At 40.1% G+C, this 14613-nt stretch overlaps 1 protein-coding gene across 12 annotated transcripts in view; it reads left to right on the plus strand.

Moving 5' to 3' along the window:
- The window catches only part of LOC147175462 (pleckstrin homology domain-containing family A member 7-like), a 72829-nt gene that overhangs the window by 26906 nt on the left and 31310 nt on the right, over positions 1 to 14613 (plus strand). For 6 of the 12 annotated variants that reach the window (XM_086073562.1, XM_086073560.1, XM_086073568.1 and 3 more), the window contains exons 5-6: positions 8583 to 8675; positions 11794 to 11905. In XM_086073562.1, the coding sequence (XP_085929688.1) occupies positions 8583 to 8675; positions 11794 to 11905 (205 nt within the window). The remainder of the gene's footprint in view (positions 1 to 8582; positions 8676 to 11793; positions 11906 to 14613) is intronic. The other 6 variants (XM_086073572.1, XM_086073563.1, XM_086073564.1 and 3 more) reach the window with 1 other exon arrangement.

Here is a 14613-nt window from a genome sequence, read left to right on the forward strand (position 1 = left end):
GAGTGGAGCTGCATACTGAATATTTAAATCAAGGTCCCCCTCTCTTGTGTTAATTTCATCATCTTTAATAGGCGAGTAGTTTTTGGTCAGACCTGTAAAAACCCCGTTACAGCTGATAATTTTAGGTCTCATTTAAAAATAGGAATAAGCTGTAGATTTCCCCCCTTTTTTTTATACAGTATATCATTTTTTTGGAACCCTTTTCAACTTCGGACAGTAGAAATGATGTAGCTCATATTAACTGGACATTAGTAACCTCCAAACTATTTCCATCTTTGAAAGCCAATGCGCAGGATAAAGTTGATTTTTAGGCTTTTATTGTAAGGTCCATTCTACTAGACATTATTAGCAAGGCCTTTGATGCCATCTGTATAGTTTATTGCGTATCACCCAGGCGATAAAATCAGGGCGCCAGTGTGTGTTTGTGTGTTACATCATAATGGAGCACTGCTGGCCAGTAAACTAGTCATTTATCACCAGTTAGGGCGCTTTAGGCAGTCGTACCGGCATCCCATCCTCAATATCGATGCCGGACAGATCCTGCCATTGTCCAAAGCCCCCGAGCCGACACACAATGAGGAGCTTAAAAAAGTGCAAATGGGGTCGGCTCAGGAAAGTATGCGTCACACTAACTGCTTCATTAGCAGCGTGCAAACATTGATGCAATGTTGGAATTTATATAACACTAAAACAAACTTTTTTTTCGAGACTTCCTGAAATCACAAATGTAGAGTGATTAAAGCGCCAGGAAAGGTTCAAATCTTTTTGCGACACAGAGCATTAGGTGGAGGAATGGCTTTTTCTTATACTTACTGACTGATTAATCATCCTTTTGGGGGGGGCTCAATTTAACAGGAAATTTTATTTTGCTGTGCCATGTGCGTTGTTACAGTTTGTTTTGTTTTGTATTTGAAAGTAGGACCTTTGTTTCTTTGTGTCTTTGAAGTAGCAAGCCTATTAGGCTGAGGCACAACAAAAGCAGGTAGTAGCTTATGGAATGTAAGCAGTGACTGCTTGTGCTGCATGCTTTTGTGTCTTAATCGGTTCATGTGGTCCCTTCAGAATTCAATGATTGTGCTTGTGAGTACTGCTTAATCTGCGTATGCTAATGTGATATGTGTGAAATGTCATTACATTTGGCGATGTAGTAAAAGACGAACCCGGCAGTAGCGCAACGTGGTGGTTGGACATTACCGCTGTTGCTAAATTTAGATTGTAATTGCGTGCGATGTATCGTGATGGAGTCTTAATTTTCTTTTATCTACTTTTTGGTTATAGCTTAGCTCCAATAGTCAATGTGAGGAAGAGAATAAAGGCGAAAGGACGCTCATCTTCCTGGCTCACGGCTTGCTTTTATGTGCATGCCGTCAAAAGTTTTTACAATTTTGAGATTCGCAATAAGGGAATTTCTAAAAAAAAATAAAAAAAGCCCCTGACACTAAGTTGACAAAAAATTGGGTGGGCACGTCTTTCATAACAGAACACAAAAAGTCTAACCATGCCTGAAATTGAACAGAAAGTCACCCATTATGGTTTGAAGCAGCCATTTTGGTTAAATTTGATCACTGCTTGAGTTTTGAATACCTGCAACGGTCCCTGTAAAGTGACATCATAGATTTGTTTATACATTGCACAGTGCATGTTTGAAGGTAATTTTCAGAAGACGGAGAACTCTGTAGTATTGAATTGTGGAGATAAAGCATAAGTCACGCCTCTCCTAGTCTATGAGAGTTTGAGCTGCTCAATGTTAATGTTTATCAAGATTCAAATTTGGCAGGGCTGTTAACAGCACTTTTCTCTGTGACGTGTCAAATTTACAAGGACATTTATTTCGCTTTAAAGGGTCTTCTATGTACTCTGGACACCCTGTTCGTTCCACTATAGCACGATGCGTGATTTTTGGCTTATTTTTCCCCCGGCACAAACTTTGGCTTTGATTCAGACGTCAGAGACACACACAGATGCACATTTCGTCTCCTACAGACACGAACCTTCAGGACACTGTGAAATGTTTTGAATGTGAATGCGCTGTCGACTTGTCGTCTATTAGCATGCCAGGCTGTCAGTCACCATGCCGTCTGTCTCTTTTCTTTCCTAAAAGCTCTACGCGCGCACACACACAATATTTAGATGAGGTGTTGCTGGAAGTACTCTAATCTCCATCTGCCACAACATCCCTGCGCTGTTTGGAAATATCTATAGCTCTGGACATGAAAGTGGAGGGGCTTATTTAAAGCTAAAGATGGTCTAGATGTTACCATGGCAACAAGATGTCCTGAAGCAGTCTCCTGAGGGGCCTGGGTAGTTTTAATCTGTTTTACGGCATCACAATGCGAAGTAGTCACAGCTCAGGCTGCTGTTTTCTGATTGAGCGTTGGTAATAGGGACCGCCCGACCCACTCCCTCGCCCCCCCCCAAACCAGACACAATCAAGAAAGCTCATCAGTGCTGAAGAATCCGCGTGGTGCCTCACAGCGGCGCTACAACTAAGTGCCACTTTATAGCCCTAACCCAAAGTGACAGGCTGAAAAAAGAGAGCAGCGGTAACAAGACCAAGCTAAGTGGAATTAAAAGCTATGAAATGAGCAATAAAAGAGGCCCCTAAGCAAGAACGCTATTGATTTTTAGCAATATCTCCTAAAACGAAGTTCAATGTCACTTATTGGTGTTCCTGCAGTTTTAAACCTGTATTTACTGTTGTTATACAGTTACTGTGATGAAATGATCACTTGTTCAACCCTCTGTAACAATTGTAAGCTCAGAGTCTAAATGTTGGTCCAACGTGGGCCATTTTCCTGTCTCTTTCAATCAAAGTCAATAAAGGCATGATTATGGGAGTGAATATCCAATGGTGTTGGAGCGATTTTGTTTTTCCAATCTGTTCGGAAAATGGTCAGGGTCGATGCACGCTACATGTTCAGTATTACACCGCATCCTATGAGCGCAGTAAGCACAATAATGTTTATTATTTACTCAACACGTGTGGGGCACTGGTGTCGCTTAGAATTTTTTTTGGGTTAAGATGTCAAAAGTAGGTCTCGGTTAACAACACTATCTTCCATTACATACCAGTCGACCGACTGATGATTAATAATTAGGTGATTCTTTTCATTTCTTCTTCCACCAGCACTGCCGACAACGGGATTAAGTTTTAGCAGTCGCTAATGCCTGATTTACATGAATGAATTAGAATTAAGAACATAATCCTCTGCCTCTTCTTTACCTCTGCATCATCCATCTCGCTGAATGTGTAACCAATGTTTATGTTCTATCTGTTAATTAACATGAATGCTCATTCCTGTAGTTTATTTTGGCTTCATTCTGTTCGTCTACCGCTGATGTGGACTTACTGTCACATATTTGTTCTGAGCAGCCTGGACGGTGTGTTTCTCAATCTTGAGCTTGCACATCTGCACGTTTTGTGTTGTGCCCGCGGGGCTTCTCTTTCTCCACGTTTTGTCATTTGTCATCAGCCAGAGCGATGGAGTGTGTGAAGTGTTTACGGCGTGAGACGAGCGTTAACGCCTGTCTGAGTGTTTCCCCTCATTTGTTGTCAAGTTGACTCACACATTGTTGAGTCTCCTTAGATAGATACATGACAAATATTGGAAATGATGGTGCCATGGCAGCAATATCCAAGCAGAGTGTCTTACAGACAATGCTTGACAAATTTATGAGACTACCTGTCATTGAGACGAGGGCAGCAAGTGCTTTAATGTAAGGTCTTTCAATTAGTGACCTTTTGATGCTTTAAATATACCTACCTATCTGCCTACATATTAATTTACCTACCTACAGTACTTGTTTAGCACTATAACGAACAACTTAACATAACTTTCCTACCTAGCTAGATAGCTAGCTAGATTGCTACCAACCTACCATACTAAGGGCTGAAACGTATAGTCGCTTATTTGACTTTATTACTATCTGTTTAGAACTATAACTATCCAACATTACTTTCCTAGCTAGCTAGATTTCTATCAACCTCTACCTACTAAGGGCTGAACCAACTAGTCGTCTACTTGACCTTATTACTCCCTGTTTAGCACTATAACTAACTACCTAACATGACTTTACTAGCTAGTTAGGTAGCTAGCTAGTTTACTACCAACCTTCCATTAAGGGCTGAACAACCTAGACATCTGCTTTATTACAGCTGTAATCTGCCTACCAAAATGGCGCAGACGTATGAAAATAAGTTATTTGTGGAAGGGGTTAGCTTAGCTAGCAATGACTTTTCTGATTGCCGTTAGTCTTTAAAGATACATAACAGCCATAGTGTAACTAAAAGACTGGCTGGCAGTGGCAATGAGGGCAGGAGCACAATCCATGTGCTAAAAATAAGTTATTTATCATAGAAATTGTATAATAGAACATGCATCAACATCACGACACTTGTCACTTTACTACACTGACGTCAGTCCATTCATAGGCAGTAAGGATGCTACATGCGTGCGGGATATTTAACCAAAAATGAGATCGGTAGCCTGGTTGCTTTTAAAATATGCATTTTTATCAACTACAAAAAAAATGGTAGTTGTTCAACCTCTAAAACCTTAACCTACCCTCCCTACCAACCTACCTGTTTAAGCGTCGTGTAGTTCATTCATGCTTTTCTGAACTTCTCTTCGAGGCGCTTGTGAAGTTGCTTTCAGTTGCTCTTCTACTTGATGAGGAGAATAAAAGAGAATTTGAAATGTGAGTGCTGCACACTTGAAGGATTTCTCATCACTCATTAATAATTAGAACCACTCCACATTAGTTTGACAAACATGCTTTTCAAGACGTGAGACACACCAGTGCGTCGTTATAGGCTTCTTATTTGCTTTGATTTATAACGGTGTAAACTTAAAAACGGACTAATAAAGTACGTTACGGCTGTGATGTGATTCTTAACCTCACTTCCAATCAAATGTTTTATAAAGCCTAAAAGATCCACGCCACTATTTTCTCAAGATGCCAAAACATCATGGAGAGATGTTGTATTACGGACGTTTTAAAAGCCGGTAAATAGGTTTGCATTACAAAACAAAACCTCCATTCGGTCATGTCAGTTGTATGTGGACCTGAGCGGGAGTCCGGGAGCACAGAGCCTTTGACTGTAGGGAAGCTGGATGAAATTGTGTTGAGTGTGAGAACTGGACTGTCGTAGTAGTCTTAGAAGATGTTGCACCTCTCATCTCAGCAGGCTGCATCAGTTCATACAGCAGGCTAATTAGGACAGCACTAGCGGTGTCAGTGGGAAACCCAACTATCTATCCTTGGTGTCAGAACCACAAATGGTATGACTCTTTTGGGATGCTAAATGACTGAATGAGCAAGTATGCATGTGTGTTACTGTATGCTATCACGCCACGTGAAACCCGATCAAGAGATGATGGCAGCAGCAATGTGGAGCCTGAACCAAATGTGTCATCACCGTATGCTCGCTGGAATTCACTGACAGCACAGGCCGGCTTGGAACTCAGCATGTTGACTCAATGTAGTGTGTGCGTGTGTGTGTTTGCATACAACATTGCGTCTATTTCCGAGCATGGCGGCGTACTCGCGGCACATTTTCATGCTCGGAGGGACAGACAAGTGGTGAAGCCCCAGAAGTAATCATGCACACGAAAGGTAAACCATGCAGTAAGCTGCCTGCATCCTGTTGGGGTTTATTTATTGGTAGTGGTCTTGGCATGGCAAGCGTGTGTCTGGGTGGATGTTAGTGTGTGCATGCTAAATTGTGTGTGTGTGTTGTCTTCAGTGGGTATGTTGGGTCTGTAGATGTTTTTTTTTTTTAGCTCAGATTGCGGAAACAGGCAGCAAAGTTGGGTGATTCGCCACCAGTTCAGTAGTGCACACCATTTTTATTTTTTATTTTTAAATATTCAGTCCCTAAACCATTTTAATTGAAATTGAAATTCGGTAAGCATGTCTATGTGCGAGTAGACGGGGGAAAAAAAGTTTCATGATTCCGTACTTCATAAAATATGGGAAATCTGATATTTTGGTTTGAAGCAACATTTCTAGGGTCAATTAGGTCATTAGTCGCCAAAATGACAAATATCGGCCCTGATAATCGGCCCGGACGATAATCTAACACTACTTATTTTTTAGTATATTTACTTTATATATGTTGATGTTTAACAGCTGCAGGCATGACCAATCAACCCATGCTTAATCCAATTTAACACTCAAGTAGTGTTTTTTTGTTTGCTTTAATTTATGACACATTTTATATGAGTATCACCATGTGTATGCAGTTAATTGACGAACAAGAATCAGTTTACCATTCGTAAATTTTGTGTGTGTAACTTGAAATTACCTATTCCGTACTCTACAAAATGTGTTTTTTTGCTGACACGAGACAGAGAGGAACATAAAAAACAAGTACATAAAATGTTTTGAACCGTGACTCAAAACTGACGTACAGACCTTTGGATGATGCTAAATTATGAGAATAAAGAGATTTCCTCATGGTATTTGGGCATAAAATGGTGCCAATGTTAGATGACTCGCCATTGGTTCAGTAGTGTTTCTAGAAATCTGCTATAAAACACAAAACTTACCCACCATTTGCTGTCATCTTGTGCCATCTCAAGGCAATTTTAACCTTCTTTGGGGGCACGTCAGTGAGCCTACTCATCGTGAATATTCGAGTTTTAGTTGACCTATTACCTTACTTTGCTTTATCGGCTTTGTAGGGCTAATTATTATACCTCTACTGTACTTGCTTTCAACCAACGCACGCACACACACAGAATGTGCTGGAATGAGAATGACCTTGTCTCTCTACACGTTCCCCCGCCTCGCTGCACTTCAAATGTATTTCGTGTGGAAAAACCTTTAAATAGATCCGGCCTTTGAATTGGAGAACACCCACTAGCAGATAACTTAGAACAACACCGTCTGCGACACATCTGGTTTGCTGTCTAAAGGACAGCATGACGTCAAGATGCACATCCGCATTCTATTGAGGCTTTTCTGATACATGTATGTCACTAAGAGGATATCATTTAACGTCAAATGTGGTTTACGTTCGGTAAAGGAAATTTGTACCATAATGCCCTTTGACTCAGTGGTAAGCTTCCCAACTGTCAAGTGATGGATGTTCGCGTTGAAGTCATGTGTTACAACAGGTGCAGCATTGCCATGCCAGATCATATGTTGTGCATGTGTGTTTGCATGAGATGGGGTGGGGGTGCTGGGCGGTAGGATCGCTACTTGCTGTCACAAGAGCACCGGTCACTAACACCCATGTTTACTCAAACTTCCCCCTAACATTTACCTCACAACCTTGGTAAATGCCACGTGCATTTGGACGGGTAGCGGAAGGTCAAACACGGGGACAAGATGACGACGGCGACATGGCGACTCCTTGGTGGCGGAGATTGCGGTGGTTCAGAAGTGCAACCCAGAATTATAGGGAATATTCAGACACTCAAAGCCAGTTCTACTTAGTAACACAAGACTTGGTCTGGGTGACTATCGCATGTAGACCTATGAACAAGTCTCAAGAAAAAGACATCTGCCATTATCGTTTGAAGCTAACATTTAAGGGGCTTTCATAGGGTCCTTCAAAAATTGCCGTATTGCTACCAAATTTGAATCATGTATCCTAGACAAATGTGTGATTCCAAATTGTGAATGTTTGTTAATTGAGTGTAGAGGGTGGAGAAGTTTGATGACTTGCCCTTGGTACAGTAGCAGCAATGTCTATCATGAGTAAACTCCACAAAAAGTCTCAGAAGCCATCGCCAAAATCACCTAGGAGGTCTGTTGTTTTGGTTTGAAAGAAGCCGTTATAGGGTCATTTCCGAAGGTCCACAAACATTGGACAAACATTTGTACCATTCTAGCATAATTCATAGTATTGTAATCCAATTTAAATGACATTTTGGACATGGAAAATAATGAAAATAGAAAGAGTGTTAGCTAACTTAACTTGTTTTTTCATTCATTTCATTCGCCAAATAATATGTCACTTTAACCTGCATAAGATTAATGTTAGCTATAGTATATGACTAAAAGACGAGAAACCAATAGTGCTATCTTGACTATCTTGAAGTTTTTCGAGCTACGAGACGTCACACTGTCAATTTTGGAATATTTCTGACCTAATTCTAACACTGTTCAGTTTTTGTATTTTTGGTTTGTGCCAATCCTAAAGCACGCAACTTAGTTAGCACTGGCTAGCACTACAAGCTAATGCTGCAACTGAAAAGTTGTATTTAAAAGTCAATATATGCCTTTGCATGTAGTAAAGCACTGATGTCCTGGCAATGTTTTTTTGAGAGCTTCGATGTCACTTCTATGTTCACAGCATCAAGGTTTCTTTTATAACTTACTTTGATGTATTTACTAGACGTACTATTGTCGGCCATGTTGTTTATCTGTCATTGAATACCGTGGAGGCCCAGTCCTGCTCCAGCCAGTATTTTGTGCTGAGTCCACACAGTATATACACTGGCGAGGACAGTGGGGTGAGTGGGCGTGGGTGGGCCTTTTGTCGTCCCAGTTGTGTTCAGTCTGTTAGGTTTGTCGTCGTGTTGAAGCTATGAGCGACTTTTGCTAACCTCCTCTTCTGTCTTATTTTTTTGGGGTTGCAGTCATAACCAGAGGAGCACCACCTTTCGTCACCCCGTGACCGGGCGGGTTTCTCCAGAGAACATCGATTTTCTCCTTCAAGAACAGTGAGTGATGCGTTGTTGCTTCTTTTTAGCTGATTCTGATTGCTCTTTTGAGTACAATCGGCATCATTTGTCTACAATGTCTGCAGTGCAACACCATTGTGGGTGTTTTGTTTTGTTTTGTTCTGGTCAGGATGTGTCACCTTCATCTCTCCACATATTATTTTTTCTAAATAAAGTGGCAAAGTAGGGGAGAGGTTGGTCAGTCAAGGACGAGCAGTTCTGCTGCTGGAGTGCTCTCATTACTTGCAATCAGGAAGCTGTTAAAAGCTCTTTTGCACGCTGTCTCCGCGTTGGGTGTAAATAGCGGCTCGAGTGACTTTGTGTGATTTTCATATTTGAAATTCCACCACAAGGTTGGTGTTGAATGCATATTTTTGACAGTTAGGTCACTTAGAGAGGTGCAATCAGCAAACAATTAGCAAGGTAAACAAATTAGCATAGCTTAGCACAGTGCAATGACTAAAGTCTGAAATCTGCTGCCACCTCTTCTATTTGAATGCAATTAGAAATGGAATGTCACTCATAAAAAATGTTTTAGTTAGCCCTGAAAATGATTTTGTTTTAATTTGAGGACTACCGGTAAATACTAAATTCTATTTTTAAGGCTTAATATTTTACTACATACATTTCAGTTCATTTTGTTAAATTTATATAAAATTTCAGAGCTACATAATAAATAATTAATGTATTACATTTCATGAAATTTAATATTATCCTTGAATTTTAAATGCATTTTTTATTTTAATATTTTCACCTGAAGATTAAATAATGAAATAATTCCATGTGTTCAGTCATGTGCCATATGACGCTGTAATGCGTGTTGACGCCAAGTGTGACGCAACTAAACACTTGAGCATCGAGTGCACTTTCAAGAATTTTTAATCAACGCCACGCATTATCATTCACTTTGACCAACTTAAGGTTGAGTGATTATTTCATCAAATAAACAGAAAGCAGCTGCAGGAGGTCGTCACGTCTGTGTCGCTTCCAAAATAAGAGACCATGATAAGGTGCCCTCCACACAGTAAAGTCCAGACACTTGAGCCACTCTACTCTTCTGCGATAACCTTCCTGACACCGGCCTGAGTGCACGCACGCACGCACACACACACGCACGCACACACACAGAGGCATGCTACTGTCAAGCTTTCAGATGCAGTTTCCACTCAGCAATGACAGCCTGTGAGCTGTCAGAGTTGACATGAAACAAAAAAATAAGTCAACAAGTGCAGTCAGACTGAGCTCAAGTAATTTATGTTTGATGTGACTTATTTAAATTAATATGGAGCCCTAAAATTTCTATTGAATTAAATTTATTTTTAACCCTAGAACATGTAAGGTAATTTAATTTAATTTATTAATAATCAGCAAAAAATTAATTTTGTTTATTATACTGCTCTGAACAATTTAATATATTTTTATTTAATTAATTCACGGGAAATGTATCTGAAAATGTAATTTAATTTGATCAGCTGTGAAAATTTTATTCAGTTAGATTTAATTTGTAGCCCTGAAAATAATTTTTTTGTACTTAGACCTGGAAATGTCATCTAAGTTCTATTTAATTTTTACCCCTTAAAGTGAAATTCAGTTCAGTATGCCCGCCTAAAAGTATTTAATATTTAGCCCTGGATGGATGGACACTAAAATATATATGATATATATTTTTATGAATAATATTTACTAGTCTATATATAATAAAAAGTAGAAAGTGCTCATTCACAGGTGATGTGTGCACACATCAGAAAATGGCATTGCTTATGCCATCGCATCACGATCAGAGCGGCGTGGACGGGGCTGCTCAACGCCTACGCCGTGGCGGCTAATAAGACCGATCCATCAGCAGCCAGAGCGAGGGAACAATCTAACCTGCTGGCTCGTCACACATGCGCGCACACTCGTTCAAGAGGAGAGTGACGTGTTTAATGAGCCAGAAGAGGGGGAGGAGAGGAAAGGAGAGCAACCAAGCAAGGCAGAGATGGAAGTAACATGTCGTAAAACATTCGTTTTATATTCTTATTAAAGGGGAACATTGAGAGAAATAATATTCAAATTTATAGCCATTTAGTCAAATCTGATTTTTGTTGCTTTTGAATGAGATTCATGTTGCCATTCCAGTTTTTGACTGTGGGTTTTTTGTAAAAAAAAAAGAAGAAAATAAGTAATTTCTTATATTTATATCAGATTTTTTTGTTACACCTTCAGTATTGGCTCTGATTCGACCTTTTTAAGTTTGCCGTGGGTGTATGGCTGCTTTCAAATCTGCACAAAAAAAAAAATCTGCACAAAAGACACAGACAGAAATGGGAACAATCCCAACAAAGGAAATGAGCACTATAAGCAGTGTGAATGGCACTAACAAACAGAGGGGGAAAAAAGTAGACACAGTGTGGGCTGATGCGGACCGTTCGTTGAGTTATATATTTATATATTCAACATTTCCTTGAGAAATGTAGCTTCGTGAGTCAGGAGAAGCATTGGAAATTCCCAAGCAGTGCTAACGTGGTTTGTCTCGGTGCGGATGTTTTTCGGTAAATGGCATCCCGGCGAGTGTGACGCCTGTCGCTGGCCTCACGGGCCACTTCAAAGTTCTTCACTCTTGCCTCATTTCCTTCCCGCAGACATTAAAATTCTAGTCCGGGTGAATTTTCTGTCTTTGTGATGTTTTAATGATGGCAGTCTGCCTCTATAAAGCAAACAAGAACAAGTAAAACACTGGAACATAAATTGCTGCAAAATGTTCAACCGAAGCATATTATTTTGTCCAAAATCTGCTAGCATGATGCTAACATATAATGTTGAAAGCCATAGGACAGGTTGAAATTGGCATCGATGTTACAGTTAGTTATATCAACTGCAACTTTTAACACACATGAAGCAATGCAATGCATACAAACAGCATAAAACAATAAACACAATTCTCTGACGTTTATTTAGGCGTTCAGTTGGGGTCCTTCTCTACCTCTTCCTCTTTCTTATTCCTCTGTTACCGAAGGCACCCACCACTTAATTCGGGCTTGTCTTATATATTGTGAAAAACCCATGAAAAAATGCTGCCTAAAAACGTGCGATACAGCAAGGGCTTCACTATATTTACTGTATATGTTTGTGTTTGCAGGCTACTGAGTCCTCGCGTCATGTCTCAACCTGGCGTCGAGCAGCTCTCCAGCACCACCGTCAGCGAGGTCTCCACCATCACCACCTCTTCCACCGTGGACACCACCTCCAAGGTTAGCGCAAGGACGGACGCAGCTCAATTTGAAGATAACATGCATTGGAACGTGGCTGGAGGGACTTTCGAATCCCAAGCATCTGAACGGTGTCTAAGATGTGCCACTAGCTCGCTATATGCTTCCCCCATTTTATTACAGAATAAGTTAAAAAAAACAAAAAAAACCCTGCTTATTTGCATCAGTTGTTTTTGTGTGCCAAGCCCGTTCACGCACACACACGGGAGAAGTGATGAAAACACAATAGCGCCTGTATGATTCTTATTCTTTTGGCTCTTCTATGTGTCTGGCCTCGCATCCGTCACAGCCATTGCCAAGATTTTCATGTCATTCCAGTTGACGAAATGTGCTTCTGATCACTTCAAAGCCAACTTGATTGTTGTTCCGCACTCCTGTCATCTATTTCCTTCTATTCAGCATTTGATTTTCAGTCTTAGCTCTTATTGTCTTCATCACTTCATCATTTTTCTGTGTCCTTTGCTAGTCCCTCATTGACTTCGCCCTTTGTAATTTTCTTTGTGCCTCACATTTCTCTTCAGCACTTTTTATACCCTATCACTGGGGAAAAAAACAACCTATGGAATTTACTCAATAAATGTAGTGTAACAATTTGCAGCCACTTTAATTGCGTAAATATAAATTATACAGTGTGGTTAAATATCACACTCATTCAATAATTATGAAATACTTGTTGGGTAGAGTTTACCTAACATTTCTGATTACATTCTAAAACCAATTACTAATCATAATTGGGTAAAATATACTCACAAATATCTTAGCTTACTACTACTCATAATTAATTACGATGCTGTAATGTGTGAACTTGAACGACTTAAAATTATCACATTAATAAAGGAGAACAAAATTATTTCATCATACACAATTTAATTCAGAAAGTCAAAGAAACCTTACGTACCCAAGCATGCGCTTTAAGTAATTGTACGTGCGCAAATGAATATACGGACTGAAATACTTAATACATATGTACTAAGTATTTACATACTAAAGTATTTCACGTCCGTACGTATTTTACGACGCTTACGTACACAACGTGATGTGATCACTCCTTCGATTTTGTTATAGGAAGAACCTCCCAAACACTGCTCCATGGTGTCCATCCCTGAGAAGTCACTGTTTGTGAGACCAACTGCTGTCATGGTTTCATAAAAATAAGTGTCAAAACATATTAAAAATACAAGCAGGAACAAACCTAAGTAAAAAATAGCATTTATAATTGAAAATAATTAAGAGTCTATGTACTTTTTCATGGTTTGTGCCATCAATTGCAGTGTACACAATGGAGTTCACTCTGATTGGCTGTTTCGCTAGAAAAAGGAAATAATTCCTCCATTGGGCGCAAGACTTCCGCTGGCCGATGACGTCACGCTACTGAAATGATGACACATGCGCATAATGCGGTGCAGACCGGTGGAAGTTGGGTATATTTAACTACGTTTTTGTCTATATGTTTTATTCCGTTTTTATCGGTTAACACTTTTTACTGTTACATAATAGATTGTGTAAATTAAATTAACCCTGTATTTGATCATTCCTTTGCTGTGTAAAGTAATCAGGCAAATTTTACATCATTTTTGTGGATTATATTTACCTCTCTCCCAAATGTTTATATTTATATTTATAATTTTTTTCATTTTTTCTAATGTATTTTTCGTAAACCGCGAGCCCCATGGATTTTCCGCGCACATACTCGCATCCAGTTGGGCGTGACTTCCTGTCCGATCACCAGGTGCAGCAACCCTAAGATTAAACATGTGCCATGGGGTACGGTAGCTTGACGACGGGGCATTCATCAAGACGCCCCGCCACCATAACCGTGCCCTCTGTTTGCCCCGTCTGTCGCTTCCCCCCAGGTGCACTGGCTCATCACCCCTGCTGTGGAACATCGGGGGAAATTTAGCTGTCTCATTGTGACAAGTGTTTCTGCGAAAAGATGAGCCTTTCTTTTTGTGTGGCACACTGCCATGGCAGAAATGAATCCCATTCATTTCACCGCTGACAAAAACATCAGAGCCAGCGTCATCGCGCATTCCACCTCGAGTGATGTGCCACAATTCTCCCCCTTTGAGCTCTCATTTTCTCCGCCGCGCCGTTCGTATTTCGTGATGTTCGCGAGCAGCCAGCGCCGCCTCGTCGGGAAGCATCAAAGCTAAAGCCATTTAGGAATTCCTGCTGCGCCCCAGTTAGTCTCTGCTATTGTTTTTCGATTTGGAGCTATGAAAAAAATCTCTTTCACTTTGAAGACATCACAACAGACGATTAGACTGCATTTTGTCAAACAATTTAGATGACAATTTGAGTTCTTGTTCAGGTTGTAAAGAAGTCACAGAGTAATTTTCGCTATTTATGCAATTTTATTATGTTTAGTTTGTAATGAACAAAATGATCACTCAATCATGAATTAATTAGTCACTACTATGCACACCCCAAAAAAACGGCAACAATTAAAGGAACAGTGTGTAAAAGTTCACCACTAGATGTCGCAGCTAAAGCAATTTTTTCTTGGGTGCTGTTATGCTAGATATTCTGTGTAGATCAGTCTAACTTGAATCAAGGACTTTTTCTTGGGTAAATTCCCAGCGGGGCAATGTTCAGGGCTCCTAATAAACATACAATTTTACCAAGATACTTGACATTACACAATTGGTGCAAGTCCCCCAAAATGTGATTCCTAAGCAAGCATAATGTTA

This window comes from Leptonotus elevatus, chromosome 4, assembly GCF_054856555.1.
Source record: "Leptonotus elevatus isolate MCC_2025b chromosome 4, RoL_Lele_1.0, whole genome shotgun sequence".
Classification (NCBI taxonomy): domain Eukaryota; kingdom Metazoa; phylum Chordata; class Actinopteri; order Syngnathiformes; family Syngnathidae; genus Leptonotus; species Leptonotus elevatus.